The sequence below is a fragment of the Mangifera indica genome, chromosome 1, assembly GCF_011075055.1.
Source record: "Mangifera indica cultivar Alphonso chromosome 1, CATAS_Mindica_2.1, whole genome shotgun sequence".
NCBI classification, from domain to species: Eukaryota; Viridiplantae; Streptophyta; class Magnoliopsida; order Sapindales; family Anacardiaceae; genus Mangifera; species Mangifera indica.
In genome coordinates, this window is record NC_058137.1 from 22,820,264 (window position 1) to 22,836,112 (window position 15,849).

A 15,849-nucleotide genomic window follows, 5' to 3' on the forward strand; every position below is an offset into this window, starting at 1 on the left:
AAAGTCTAATTGAATCTCCCTTATAGAGACATTCTCAAAAGAAGAAAAAAAAGGTTTTGGAGACAACTGCAAGTCGACAATGCTTCCTTCTAACATCTCAATAACTTTTGTAATTAAGGGACGATCTAGACACTTGTATGCATCATAACCCAATCAAACAAAGTTTTTTGGCAATCACCATTTTATATTTAGTGACATGTTTAGGCTCTAAATTTTCACCAATATTTATTTGATTATATGCCCAGGAGAGGAAGTAGGCTTTGCTTGAACTAGCTACCCTCATATCAGAATTTCTTTTGCCTCCAACCATTTCCAGCAGTAGTATTCCAAAACTATAAACATTTAACTTGTTAGAAACCTTTCTGAAATTCCTTGAAATCAATTCAGGAGGTATGTATCCTATTGTTCGTCTTGTAGTACTAACAGACACAAAATCTTTTTCCTTTGGATAAAATTTTGCAAGTCCGAAATCAAAAACTTTTGGGATGAAATTTTGGTCTAGCAAGATATTGAGGCTTAATGTCAAAATGAAGAATGCATACATCACATTTCCTATGTAGATACTCAATCCCATGAGCAATTGCAAGAGCAATTTCACATAGTTTATCCCAACTAAATGATAGAGACTTGCCAAGCTTGGAAAATATATGTTTATCGAGAGATCCATTTGACAAATACTCATACACAAGAGCACATTGCCACAATATATAGTTAAATGAGTAATTAATACTTTTTCATTCAAACACTACCTCTTTTAACGAAAAATTAGAATAAAAGGGCAAATAAATAATTTTGTTTTGAATAAAAAATTATTTTTTTATGTAAAATTAGAATAAATTTAATAACTCATAAGTGGGTAAATAAAACTTTCAAAATTAATAGAGAAAAACTTAAAAAACCCGCATACTTTGGGTGGGAAATAGTTCTTTGGCCCTTTTAAAAACAAGAGATACATAACTTTGGGATGTTACTGTACCAGATGGGAACAAGCCTGTTGGCCATTCAAGTCTATTGGCCATTTGTCTTATCCTTTTCTTTCTCGGTGTTACCAAATCACTTGCATCATCATCCATCGCTTATTTATACTTGCCTTTCCCTGTGTTGAATTTGACTCACAAATATCAAAAACAGTCATCCGCTGCTTCAATGAACAACAAATCTGAGTTAGTCTTCATCCCTACACCAGGCGTCGGCCACCTTGTCTCCACCATTGAGCTGGCCAAGCTTCTCCTCCACCGCCACCACCGCCTCTCCATCACCGTCCTCGTCATGAAACTACCATCCGACTCTAAAATTAGTGCCTATCTTGACTCACTCTCTGTTGATGACCGTATCAACTTTGTTCATCTCCCCAACGATCACCTTCAAGGAATCAACCGCATCGGCGTCTTCACTTCTTTCATTGAATCGCATAAACCCCTCGTCAAAGAAGCTGTCTCTAAGCTTGTTCTCTCCGAGTCAGCCTCCGATGACTCACCTAAACTCGCTGGGTTTGTTCTTGACATGTTTTGCACAAGCATGATTGATGTTGCTGATGAGTTTGGAGTTCCAAGCTATATTTTCTTTACATCGGGTGCAGCTTTTCTGGGTTTGATGCTTCACTTGCAGGCTCTTCATGATGAGCAGAACAAACAAACTGTTGACTTGAAAGACTCGGATTCTGAATTGGAAGTACCGAGTCTCGTTAAGAAACTTCCTGCCAAGGTTTTGCCTTCTGTGTACTTCGAGAAAGAATGGCCTGTGATTATGTTTGAGCTGGCGAGGGGGTTCCGGAGAGTAAAGGGTATTGTTGTAAATTCGTTTATGGAGCTGGAATCTTTTGCCATCAAGTCGTTGTCTAGTAGTGAAGCCAACATCCCACCCGTTTATCCTGTGGGGCCCATTTTGAATCTTGACAGAAATAGCATCGACCAGAGTCAACTGAGTCCAAAACAAAAGCAGAAATCATCGAGTGGCTTGATGATCAACCACCGTCATCGGTTGTGTTTTTATGCTTCGGGAGCAAGGGAAGCTTTGAGGAGGATCAGGTGAAAGAGATTGCGTACGCGCTTGAACAGAGTGGGCATCGGTTCTTGTGGTCTCTTCGTCAACCTCCATCCAAGGGCCAGTTTGCTTCTCCAAGTGACTACACCAATCTAACAGACGTGTTGCCGGAAGGGTTTCTTGAACGAACAGTCGGGGTTGGAAAAGTAATCGGGTGGGCACCACAAGTGTCAGTGTTAGCCCACAAGGCGATCGGAGGGTTCGTATCGCATTGCGGATGGAATTCAACACTGGAGAGCATATGGTTTGGAGTTGCCATTGCCACATGGCCTATGCTCGCAGAGCAACAATTCAATGCGTTTGAGTTGGTGATTGAGTTGGGATCAGCTGTTGAAATTAAAATGGATTATAGGAAGGAGCTGTTGGCAGAGAATCGAATAGTGTTAAGGGCAGGGGAGATACAGAGAGGGATTAGGAAATTAATGGAGGATGATAATAAGATAAGAGAAAGAGTGGAGGAGATGAGCCAAAAGAGTAGAAAAGCTATGATGGATGGTGGATCTTCATTTACTTCATTGAGTTGCTCCATTGATGATGTCATGAGCAATTTGTCATAAAGTTTGGACTAGAACATAGAACAAGGGTCAAATTTTACAAGAATAAATTGATTTTGGGTAGAAAAGTACTATTTATATCATTTAGGGGTGAAAATGTTTTTGACTAAACCTTAGGCGGGATATGGAATTTACTTTAATAATAATAATAATAATTAAACATGTTTTTTCGAATGACTTTTACTAAAATATTTGCTGTCTGTGGTAATGATATATGTGACAGTGGACCGAGTTGAGCTGTTTTGGATGTATAGTACAGTGCACCTAACCCACGTGTCAAGATTTGTTATTTAGTGAGCTTTTATATTATCAATCCAATAAAATCTCAAGGTTTACAGCATGATCTAACGTCTTTGGGACATGTCTCATGGGCCCTTAGCCGGTCGGGCCAAAAAATGATTTTCTTGGATAGACACTGGAGGTTACGTGAACTGTTTTGCATCCAAGGATCAAGAGCATCCGCAAACTGATGAGATATATGAGATGCTGGAAGGATTAGCCATGGAAATGAAACATGCTGGTTGTAGGGCTAGGCGAAGCTCCAATCTAGATGTAATCTTGCAGTTTGATGAATGAACCGGAATATTTGTTTTAGAATTTAAAATAGGAGAATGAAATCGTGTTAGTAAACTGAAGACAACTAGCCGCAAAAATTTTGGCTGTTGAAAGGCCAGTAGTTGGCCATTAAATTACTGTGGATACAACATGATGGTAGGTCCATATGTTGGTCTTTCGTCAAGACTGACAATTTGGATCTGCTCAACTTGCTCAGTTGAGCAGCTCCGTGTTTAGCATAACTCCAATGGACTTGATGCTTGCATGGTCTTTAGTGGTCAAGTTAAGCAACGGAGACTGAATCAGGGTTGATTGGATAAGCTGCTCAGCTTTATTTAAACAAGTCTTAATTCATTGTTCAGGTAAACTACAAAAAACATTTTCTCAGCCTAGCATTAAATTATCTCACACTTCATGCTAAGGGATAAAAGGGGGGCTTTATATGGTGCATGAGTATGTGTAGGATTTGTTGCATGAGTTTCTTTATATGCTGTTTTCTCATTGCGACTTTATTATTAGTATCTTCTATCCTATGTCCTCTACCATGATCAAAGCAGTTTCTTTGTTGATGTTTTAAAGTGAACAAACTAAAATTTTTATAGCAAAGCCTGTCCTTTTGATGAAAATTCTTAAGATAATGAATAATAAGTTTAAAATCCATTTGAGAGAAGTTGACGGTGCCTGAATTGAAGCAAATGCAAATCTGTATAAAAAAAAACTTCAAACCATTGGGTATCATACAGTTTCTATTTCCTGATAACTATACCTCACCAGGACTAAGTTTTAAGCAAATAAATAACCAAGCAAAAGTTTAAAGTCAATTTTGTATTGATTTACAGGATTTGATATTTCATTAAGTTAGCAAGAAAACTCATACTTTGGCCTTTTTTTTTCTTCTCGTTGTAATTAGTTTTTATTATGTTGGTCAGTGTTCTGCTGTAATGGATTTTAATAAGATTTAATTCATTTCAAATTTTATAATTTCATTTCTCTTTTTTTTCTGAGAATATTACAGGAACAAATTCCACAATATGCAATTAATTATAATTGCAGAAATCAACAGTACCATAGTCAGCCTATTGTACTTCAAGTCCAGGATGAACAGATTCTACAATGTGCTTTCTCCTCGTCATCTGCAATTGAGCAGGATGATCATGGAGTTGCCAGGGGAGTCCATGCCATCTACCTCACTTATCCAGTTTGCACCGGGGTCCCTCTGCAGAATCATTCTAGGATAAACCCAAGCGATTGAAGGGGTGTCAGCAGTGGACATTCAACCAAGCATTCTAGGGTTTTACTTTGTTTTGTCTTCCATTAAAACACTATTAGATGATAATAATCTCGTTTGCCAATTCTAACAGGTAAATAATACAGTATTCTTTTTCCACAAGTCATGATATGACTCACCCTAGTAGCCGGTCATGCAGGCATTTTTGACTTTAAACCATATGATCCATTATTTCGCCCAATCCTACACACTATCAAAAAATGAGCATTTATAGGACAAATTTTGATTGTGACTTTTATTTTGAACTTAATTATGTTTGGTTAGCAAGGCGTGGAAACTTGGTAAGCAAGGCAACACTTGTCAATATTAATCTAAATAAACCATTTTTATATGCATTTAATATAAAATATTTCCCATTTAGATAGGCCCTGAAGCTTTCCGCGAAAGACACAATATCTTTGTCTTTTACGTGAAGACTACGCATGCATAAAAAAAGCAATATACTTGTTATAAAATTAATGGCAAAGTAATTGACTTGCCAAATAAAATTATCAAGCCAAAGCACGGCAGAAGGAATAAAGAAACAAGAAGAAGCAGAAAGAAGCAGAAAGAAAGAAAGAATTGTGTGTAAAATAATAGAGAAAGGGGGGGGTTTATATAGCAGTTTGCCGCCTCCCTTTTTACCTATTACATTGACTAAAACCCATTTTATTTGCTTCTCCTGCGTCACCTTGCCATTTTCTTCTTGCTCTAATAAATGAATTCCCACTGCCTTTTTTGACTTGCTTTGGTGGAAAGCCACCTGACTTTATAACACTCCCCTTTGGATTTTCATCACTTACAGATAATTATATTAACCTTACTAAGAAAAAACCCAAATAGGATAAAAACTAAAGCAAAGGAATATAATTATTAAATATCCTGTAAGTTGACGTTGAACATACTTAAACTGCCTCATTAAAAACCTTACTAAGAAAACTCAGTGAGACAAAACCTAGTGAAGGAAAAAAGAGTACAGTGCACCTTTTGTCCAATATTGGATAAACTTCAAAATTTTGCCTAATGAACGTTCCCCCTGATGAACGCTCCCCCTCTTTATAGTAGGATTAACTTGGTTGCTTGTTGAGCAGCCGCATACCGATGTTATACACTAACTTCTCAAATGTTGATGTCGGTAGTGTCTTAGTGAACAAATCTGCAAGATTCTCACTGGATCTGATTTGCTTGACATCAATCTTTTTACTCTGCTGGAGCTCATGAGTGTAAAAGAACTTCGGTGAGATATGTTTGGTTCTGTCTCCTTTGATGTACCCACCTTTAATTTGGGCTATATATGCTGCATTGTCTTCATATAATATGGAAGGAGTGTCTGTTGTAGAAGGAAGACTGCATGCATTCTGAATATAATGGATGACAGACCGTAACCATATACATTCTCGGCTGGCTTCATGGAGAGCTAAAATTTCTGAATGATTTGAAGAAGTTGCAACCAAGGTCTGCTTGGTGGAGCGCCATGATATAGTTGTGTCATTATAAGTAAAAACATATCCCGTTTGTGAACGGGTCTTATAGGGGTCAGAAAGATAACCAACATCTGCATATCCAACCAAACTAGGATTTTTAGGGGATTTGGCAGAATAGAATAATCTCAAATCTCTAGCCCCACATAGGTAACGGAGTATATGTTTGATTCCGTTCCAGTGACGACGGGTTGGTGCAGAGCTAAATCAGGCCAATAAATTAACTGCGAAGGATATATCCGGTCTCGTGCATTGGGCCAAATATAATAAGGCTCAAATGGCATTAAGATATGGTACTTCAAGACCAAGTATATTTTCATCTTCTTCTTTAGGACGAAATGAATCATTTTTTAGATCAAGAGACCGAACAACCATTGGGGTGCTCAAAGGATAAGCCTTATCCATATTAAAACGTTTTAATAATTTTTCAATATACGCTGATTGATGGATAAGTATTCCATTTGAATTGTGTTCGATCTGCAGGTCGAGACAATATTTTGTTTTCCCCAAATCCTTCATTTCAAATTCTTTTTTCAGATATTCAGCAGTTTTTGAGAGCTCTTCAGGAGTCCCAATTAAATTCATGTCATCAACATAAACTGCTACAATAGCAAATCCCGATTCTGACCTTCTGATAAAGACACATGGGCATATAGGGTCATTCACATAACCCTCTTTTTTCAAATATTCACTGAGGCGATTGTACCACATACGTTCGGATTGTTTTAATCCGTACAATGATCGTTGTAATTTAATTGAGTACAAGCCTCTTGAATTGACACTTTTTGCTTCAGGTAATTTGTATCCTTTAGGGAGTTTCATGTAAATTTCAGTGTCCAAATTTCCATATAAATAAGTAGTAACTACGTCCATTAGACGCATATCCAGTCCTTCAGAGACTGTTAAACTGATTAAATATCTGAATGTGATTATATCCATTACAGGTGCATATGTTTCATCAAAGTCTATACCGGACCTTTGGGAAAAGCCTTGGGCTACAAGCCTGGCTTTATATTTAGCAATTTCATTTTTCTCATTTCTTTTTCTCACAAATACCCATTTATATCCAACGGGTTGTACGTCTTGAGGTGTTGGAACTACAGGCCCAAACACTTGACGTTTTGCTAGGGAAGCTAATTCTGTTTGAATTGCTTCTTCCCATTTAGGAGAATCATGTCTTTGTTTGCACTCAGCCACAGTACGTGACTCAAAATCATCATCATTCAGAATTTCAGTAGCTACTACAAATGAGAATATATCATCAACTATAATTGTTTCACGATTCCACATTTTTTGTGTATGAACATAATTTAAAGATATTTCAATATTCTTATTTTCCTGTTCTTCAGGGGTTTGTGCCACTTCAGGGGCTTGTGCCACTTCAGGGGCTTGAGTCTCTTCAGGGACTATAACCTCTTCTGGAGAAATATTTGTTTGATTATTTGCCTTTCTTTTTCAAGGAATAGTGTCCTTCGATCCAACAGGTCTACCACGCTTCTGGCGTGAGATAGATGGATCAGTCACGGCTCGAATGGACTGTTCAACAGTCACATTGATTCTTGCTGGTGTATTAGTAGCTGGAACATGTGATCTTGTCACTTTTGCTGTATCAACAAATGCATCAGGCATTTGGTTGACAATAATTTGTAATCGCACTATCCTTTGCACTTCAGTTTCACTTTGGGATGTCCGAGGATTTAAATGAGACATGGTAGGTACATACCAAGTAAGTTCATGCCTAACTTCAGGAGACATTTTCTTTTCCCCTAAAGATGGGAAAGTTGTCTCATCAAAGTGACAATCTGTAAATCGTGCAGTAAAAAGATCACCTGTTAATGGTTCCAGGTACTTAATAATGGATGGTGAATTATATCCAACATATATTCTCAAACGATGTTGGGGTCCCATTTTTGTGCATTGAGGGGATGCAATAAGGACATATACAGCACAACCAAATATTCTCAAATGAGATACATTAGGTTGGTAACCAAGAACCAATTGTAGGGGAGAATATTGATGATAAGAAGAAGGTCACAAGCGAATTAACGCTGCAGCATGTAATATAGCATATCCCCACATAGAAGTAGGTAATTGACTTTTTAATAATAAAGTACGTGCAATTACCTGAAGTCGTTTTATAAGAGACTCAGCTAATCCATTCTGTGTGTGGACATGTGAGACTGGATGTTCAACCTCAATCCCCATAGACATGCAATAATCATCAAATGTTTTGGATGTAAATTCACCAGCATTATCTAATCGTATTGACTTGATCGAATAATCTGCGAAATGTGCCTTTAATTTGATAATTTGTGCTAACAGTTTAGCAAATGCAACATTTCGAATAGGCAATAAACAAACATGAGACCATCGTGCAGATGCATCAATTAAGACCATAAAATAACGAAATGACCCACTTGGTGGGTGAATGGGTCCACATATATCCCCTTGAATCCTTTGCAGAAACGATGGGGATTCACCTCCAATTTTGGAGGGGGATGGTCTTATTATTAATTTGCCTTGAGAACAGACGGTGCAAAATTGTTCACTAGACAATAAAATTTTATGATTCTGTAATGTATGCCCATGTGAATTTTCAACAATCCTACGCATCATTGTAGATCATGGGTGGCCTAAACGATCATACCAAAGCATAAATGCTTTTGGATCAACGAACTTCTGGTTTGATACTGCGTAGGTCTCAATTGCCTTTATGATTGTATAATACAATCCAGATGATAAAGCAGGCAATTTTTCTAGTATAAGCCTTCTTCCGGAGGCATTACTAGTTATACAGATGAATTCTGCACCATTTTCACTCATGGTTTCAAGATGATAACCATTTTTTCTTATATTTTTAAAACTTAGTAGATTTCTTCTGGATCTACTTGAATATAATGCATCATTGATGCTTAATTTGGTCCCATTGTTTAACATAATTGTGGCTCTTCCGGAGCCTTCTATCAGATCAATTGATCATGATATGGTGGTTACTTTAGCTTCAATTAATGCTAAAGCTAAGAAAAATTTCTTTTCTTTAAGAATTGTGTGCGTTGTTGCACTATCCACCAAACATATGTCTCCCACATCAGCTTTTGAAGTCAACGCTTCAATTTTGGAGTCCATTTCCTTTCATTTAAAAATTACGTTAGTTGTAACGTACACAAAATATTGAAAGGAAGAGAACATGACAATAAAATATAAAATAATATGCATGACTCCAAAATAAATATATATGATGGATTTAATTATAAAAATTTTGGGCATTTCATACTCATAATAACTACTTCTGGTAGTTGCGTTCACTTCAGGGAACGATGTATAATGAGAAAATATTAATTCAGAATTTCTTTTCTGATATTGCTACTACAGGAGCAAAAATAAAATGTGGAGAATATTTTATCTTCCACATTCAGGAAAAGATTCTGAATATTACAGAGTTATACTAAATATAGAGTCATTGTATTCATATTTCGGCTTGTAATCCTTCAGGGATATGATGCCAAAAGATAATAGCCTTGTATTTGTCCTTCTGGGATATTTTATTTAGTTAGTTTTTCAAGGCTCACAAATTCTAGGTGGAGACTCATGCAAAAAGCCCATTTAATATTATCCATCTAATTTTAGGAACTTCAGGTTCAATTATTGTCATATTTACAAAACTTCTGGTTTTGTAAACAATATATATGAGTTAATCTTTGAAACTTCAGGTTCAAATATTATTTCATATTTACAAAACAGCTGATTTTGTAGGAGAAATATTGAGATTAATTTTGGAGGCTTCAGGTCCATATATTATCCCATATATACAAAACTTCTGGTTTTGTAATTAGTTTTCAGAATATTATAATACGTATTCTGAGTATGTTTTGGACTTCAAGTCCATATTTTTCACACTTTATGCAAACTTCAGGTTGCAAAGGTGATATCATTATTAAAATAAAGACTTTGATGAAACTAGGGACTTCCGGCCCATATTTATGAAACTGGGGACTTCCGGCCCATAAACATGTATTCTCATGATTTTATAAACTTCAAGTTGTAAATCGTAAAACTCAGGACTTTGGGCCCATATATATGATTTTCTCACGATTTTACAAACTTCAGGTTGTAAATCGGATATAAATAAAAATAAAGATTCAAATAAATAAATATGCGAATAAATAAATATTCAAATAAATGGAATACAATAAAAATAAATATTTAAATAATATCAGGACTTCCGGTCCAAATTCTTGGTTTTGTAAACTTCAGGTTACAAGTAATATTTATAACTTCAGGTCACAAATTTATAATTTCGTAAACTTCGGGTTACGAACGATATTCAGGATTTCAGATCCAAATTCATGATATTCAGGACTGCAGGTCCAGATTCATAATTTTGTAAACTTCAAGTTACAAATAAGATTCAGAACTTTAGGTTCAAATTTATGATATTTCAGACTTCAGATCTAGATTCAAGAGTTTCAGGACTTCAGGTCCAGATTTACAATTTTGCAAACTTCGGGTTGCAAATATTATATAATTATAAAGAAAAATTAAGCAGAAATATAACATAAATTAAAAGTCAACTGGGATATCATAACTGAGATATCCATATTTATAATATTTAAGCAACATAACGGTATAATATAAATATATAATATATCTGAGCTGATCGTGCTGATAACGTGTTATAAAATTAATGGCAAAGTAATTGACTTGCCAAATAAAATTATTAAGCCAAAGCACGGCAGAAGGAATAAAGAAACAAGAAGAAGCAGAAAGAAAGAAAGAATTGTGTGTAAAATAATAGAGAAAGGGGGGGGGGGGGGGGGGGGGGTGGTTTATATAGCAGTTTGCCGCCTCCCTTTTTACCTAATACATTGGCTAAAACCCATTTTATTTGCTTCTCCTGCGTCACCTTGCCATTTTCTTCTTGCTCTAATAAACGAATTCCCACTGCCTTTTTTGACTTGCTTTGGTGGAAAGCCACCTGACTTTATAACAATGCTTACCTAATTAAGGGTTTTTTCAAATTTTTCATATATTTAAAGGGTGAAAAGGGGAGATTTGAGATAATTCTTTACAACAGGAAGAAAAGTTAGAATTGGTCTTTTCAAATTTTGTAGAGCGTAGTATTATACGTATAAAATTTATGTATAAAAAAATTACATAAACTAATATAACAATTATTTAATAGAGATAATATGATAGTATTAATATATGACAAATAATAAAATATTATCATATCATTATTATATTAGTCTGTTTAATTATTTTATGCATATAATATTATTATTTTATAAATTTGATTGAAAAATGTTTATATGCATCCAATAAAAATTTTGAACCTGACTTGGCTAATAATTCAAGTGGTTCTTAAAAATTCAATAAAATAATACATCAAACAATATTTTATTTATATACATATATATTTTACATAATTTAAATATATAAATAATATATCATCATATAATTAAATATTATTTTATCTTTAATTTAAAATCATATAATAATATATCGTTTATATATATAAATTATGCACACATAATTTTATTAAATTATATTACAAAGGAGAACCACATGCACCTTAATTTCTCTTGGCCAAAAGACTTTTTCCCACTCAATGTGTAATACCCTTAACTTTCAAAAATCTAAATACCTACTTATAATACCATTTTTATTAAAAATCTTAATTAGGGTTAATAATTATTTAATCAAAAAATTAAAAAACTAAATTTTATCACATTCTCCCTTCAATTTGAAAATCTCATAATTTTTCTCTCAAAATTTCTTTCAAAGTTTGAAAAGTGGCATTTTTCCCCAAAGATTTTTTTCCCTTTTCCCCAATGAAGATCTGCCTTCTTTGACCGTTAGTTGTCCTCCTTCCTATCTTATCTCTCCCTCTAGGTCTCTCTCTCTTTTCTCTTTGGCCATGAATAGATGAAAATCGTCTGAAAATCTATACAATTTTTATCTTTTGAAAATCCAAAAGAAAGTCAATTGGATTTTCAAACAAAAATCGTCTGGATTTTCAAAATCCAGACGATTTTTGTCAATCTATGGCCATAAAAAAAAGGAAGAGAAACTAAGACGCAGGATGGCTAATGACTAGAGATGACAGATCTTCGTTAGAGAAAAAAGAAAAAAATCTTAGAGGAAAATTATTATTTTTCAAATTTTTTGTAGAAGAAATTACACTTGGGAAAAAAATGTGATAAATTTTTAATTTTTTAAATTTTTTTAGTAAGTAATGATTTTACCCTAATCCTAATACATAAATTATCTCATGGGGGTGTATTTGAATTTTTCAAAATCAAAGGGGAGTATTAAGATGTTACTGTATATTGGATGGGAACTGGTGTTTTGGCCATTTCTCTTACCTTTTCTTTCTCGCTGTTACCAAACAACTTGCATCATCATCCCTCGCTTATTTATACTGCCTTTCCCTTAATTGAATTTAACTCACAAATATCAAAAGCAATCATCCACTGCTTCAATGAACAACAAATTTGAGTTAGTCTTCATTCCTGCACCAGGCGTCGGCCACCTTGTCTCCATCATGGAGCTGGCCAAGCTTCTCATCCACCGCCACCACCGCCTCTCCATCACCGTCCTCGTCATGAAAGTACCGTCAGACTCTAAAAGTAATGCCTATCTCGACTCACTCTCTGTCGATAACCGTGTCAACATTGTTTATCTCCCCAACGATGACCTTCAACGATTCAAACCCATGCGCGTCATCCCTTCTATCATTGAATTGCATAAACCCCTCTTCAAAGAAGCTGTCTCTAAGCTTGTTCTCTCCAAGTCAGCCTCCGATGACTCACCTAAACTCGTTGGGTTTGTTCTCGACATGTTTTGCACAAGCATGATTGATGTTGCTGATGAGTTTGGAGTTCCAAGCTATATTTTCTTTACAACGGGTGCAGCTTTGCTGGGTTTGATGCTTCACTTGCAGGCTCTTCATGATGAGCAGAACAAACAAACTGTTGATTTGAAAGACTCGGATTCTGAATTGGAAGTACCGAGTCTCGTCAACAAACTTCCTGCTAAGGTTTTGCCTTCTGTGTACTTCGGGGAAGAATGGTCTATGGTTATGTTTGAGCTAGCGAGGGCGTTCCGAAGAGTAAAAGGTATTCTTGTAAATTCGTTTGTGGAGCTGGAATCTTTTGCCGTCAAGTCTTTGTCTAGTGGTGAAGACAACATCCCACCCGTTTATCCTGTGGGGCCCATTTTGAATCTTGATGGTAATTGCATCGATTTGGAATCAACTGAGTCCAAAACAAAAGCAGAAATCATCGAGTGGCTTGATGATCAACCACCGTCATCGGTTGTGTTTTTATGCTTCGGGAGCGAGGGAAGCTTTGAGGAGGATCAGGTGAAAGAGATTGCGTACGCGCTTGAACAGAGTGGGCATCGGTTCTTGTGGTCTCTTCGTCAACCTCCATCCAAGGGCCAGTTTGCTTCTCCAAGTGACTACACTAATCTAACAGACGTGTTACCGGAAGGGTTTCTTGAACGAACAGCCGGGGTTGGAAAAGTAATCGGGTGGGCGCCACAAGTGTCGGTGTTAGCCCACAAGGCGATCGGAGGATTCTTATCGCATTGTGGATGGAATTCAACACTGGAGAGCATATGGTTTGGAGTTGCCATTGCCACATGGCCTATGTATGCAGAGCAACAATTCAATGCGTTTGAGTTGGTGATTGAGTTAGGATCAGCTGTTGAAATTAAAATGGATTATAGGAAGGAGTTGTCGACGGAGAATCAAATAGTGTTAAGGGCAGGGGAGATAGAGAGAGGGATTAGGAAATTGATGGAGGACGATAATAAGATAAGGGAAAGAGTGAAGGAGATGCGCGAAAAGAGTAGAAAAGCTATGATGGATGGTGGATCTTCATTTACTTCATTGGGTTGCTTCATTGATGATGTTATGAGCAATTTGTCATAAAGTTTGGACCAGAACATAGAACAAGGATCAAATTTTACAAGAATAAATTGATTTTGGGTAGAAAAGCACTATTTATATCAATTAGGAGTGAAAATCTCTTTGACTAAACCTTAGGTGGGATATGTAATTTTATTTTTTTAATAATAATAATAATAATTAAACTGTTATACATGGTGAATTTTTTCACCACATGAATTTGATTTTGCCCAAAAGATAATATGAAGGCATTAAATACTTTGGAAAATTGACTTTAAAGAGAGTCATTTTTGTTGGCTGGAGGGACGACAAAATTTCCTATAAATATCCCTCTCCTCTCTTCATGTAAGATATATGCACTTCTTCACTTAAAGCTTTCTTGTTTCATCCTTTTACTTCTTGTTATCATTTCCTAAGCCTACCTTCTATTCCATAAAAATTTAGTTATAGTTTCTATTATTCAGTTAATTCTATTATATTTAATGTTAAATAATACTAAAGTTATTAATTCTTTTATTGGCTTAATTATAAAAATTTATTAATATAAATTTATGAGAACAAATTTATAAAAAGGTAAGGAGAAAATAAATAAATGTAATATTATTTTAAAGTATTTAAAGCAAATGACTCTTTCTTCCCCAAGGCTTGATAAAATCAAGAGATTATCACTCTTTAAATTTGAAAAAAATTATTTTCTCAACTGTTTATTAAATTGAAAATCTTTGTTAATTTTTTTTATAAAATTGTTGAAGTGATTAAAAAAAAAACCAATAGGCTAGTTAATATTTTGCCCTTAAAATTTTATTAAAAATATTTTTACCCCTAATTCATATTAATTTAAATAAAAATTGTAAAAAATAAATTTAAAATTTAATGGTTGTTATGACATTCATACCACGTGACAAATAAAATTACACTAATTAGAGAAATTTTGAATGAAATTACATCCAATCAATGAGATTCTCCAATGGTGAAAAAGAAGTAGGTAGGAAGTGATTAAAGGGGGGGAAATGAAAAAAAATAAAGTATTCAAGGTTAAAATATAATTTGTTTGTGAGCATAAATAATATTAATCTTATTATAATATTTACACAAAATTATACAAATACCTTTTGAACTATTAAACTTAACAACTGATTAAATTTTTTTTTTTCAATTCATAATCTCATATTCAAAATCTCACATTAAAAAAGTGAATTCAAAAATATGTATTTAAATCAATATATACTTGTTTTTTGTTCTTGAGTCGATAGATTATTGTATTTTTTGTCCATGAGTTTGATGAAATTTTAAGGGTTTTTTTTTTTTTTTCAGAAGTTACAACGTATTACACTAAACCTTTTGCTAATAAATTAAACTTTGAATGAAAGTAAATGTAAGATTTTAAAATATTAGAGGATTGATACAATTTTTATTAGCATCTTCAAGGGTCTATACTCAAAATCTAGAAGCTAAGGGGGCCAGATGTGAAAACTTAGTTTGAATAATATCTTATGGAATGTAACTTGATAAATTATGAAGAATCATTTATCATTAATAATGAAAAATTATTATAAATATATATTATTTGAAAGATTATTAAATATAAATTATTATTATATTTAACTAAATTATCATATATAAATAATAAAATATTAGTTACTATTTTATTTAAATATCTTCAATGATTATTATGTATACATTATTTTTGTGTTGATTGGACAAACATGAATTATGTACTTTATAAAATATTTTTAATATTAATAATATATTATAAGTTTTTCAATATTCAAATTATAAAATAATTTAATTAAATTATTTTTTCAGTTATTATTTTATTGTTAATATTTTTTAAAATATTTTCAAAATTATTTTTTATTTTAACTGAAAATGAAAATATTTTTATCTAAAAAATTCAATATATAAAAATCAAATTATAATAAAATTAAGAATATATAAGTAATTCTCTAATACTTAAAATATGGTAAGTATATTTATGGATAGATAATAAAAGATAATGGTCAAATATGGTATGTAGGCTTTCAATATGGTAAGATA

At 34.0% G+C, this 15,849-nt stretch overlaps 1 protein-coding gene and 1 pseudogene across 1 annotated transcript; both read left to right on the forward strand.

Moving 5' to 3' along the window:
* Window positions 1-1,131: 1,131 nt before the first annotated feature.
* LOC123214630 lies at window positions 1,132-2,936 on the forward strand (annotated as a pseudogene).
* Window positions 2,937-12,322: 9,386 nt separating this feature from the next.
* LOC123210713 (anthocyanidin 3-O-glucosyltransferase 2-like) lies at window positions 12,323-13,917 on the forward strand. The gene has a single exon (XM_044629193.1). The coding sequence runs from the start codon at window positions 12,382-12,384 to the stop codon at window positions 13,834-13,836; it is 1,455 nt and encodes a 484-aa protein (XP_044485128.1). The 5' UTR covers window positions 12,323-12,381; the 3' UTR covers window positions 13,837-13,917.
* The last annotated feature ends 1,932 nt before the right edge of the window (window positions 13,918-15,849 follow it).

What these genes read in the sequence shown, in the direction of transcription:
- LOC123210713 (XM_044629193.1), top strand. Translation starts at nt 12,382, where the DNA reads ATGAACAACAAATTTGAGTTAGTCTTCATTCCTGCACCAGGCGTCGGC.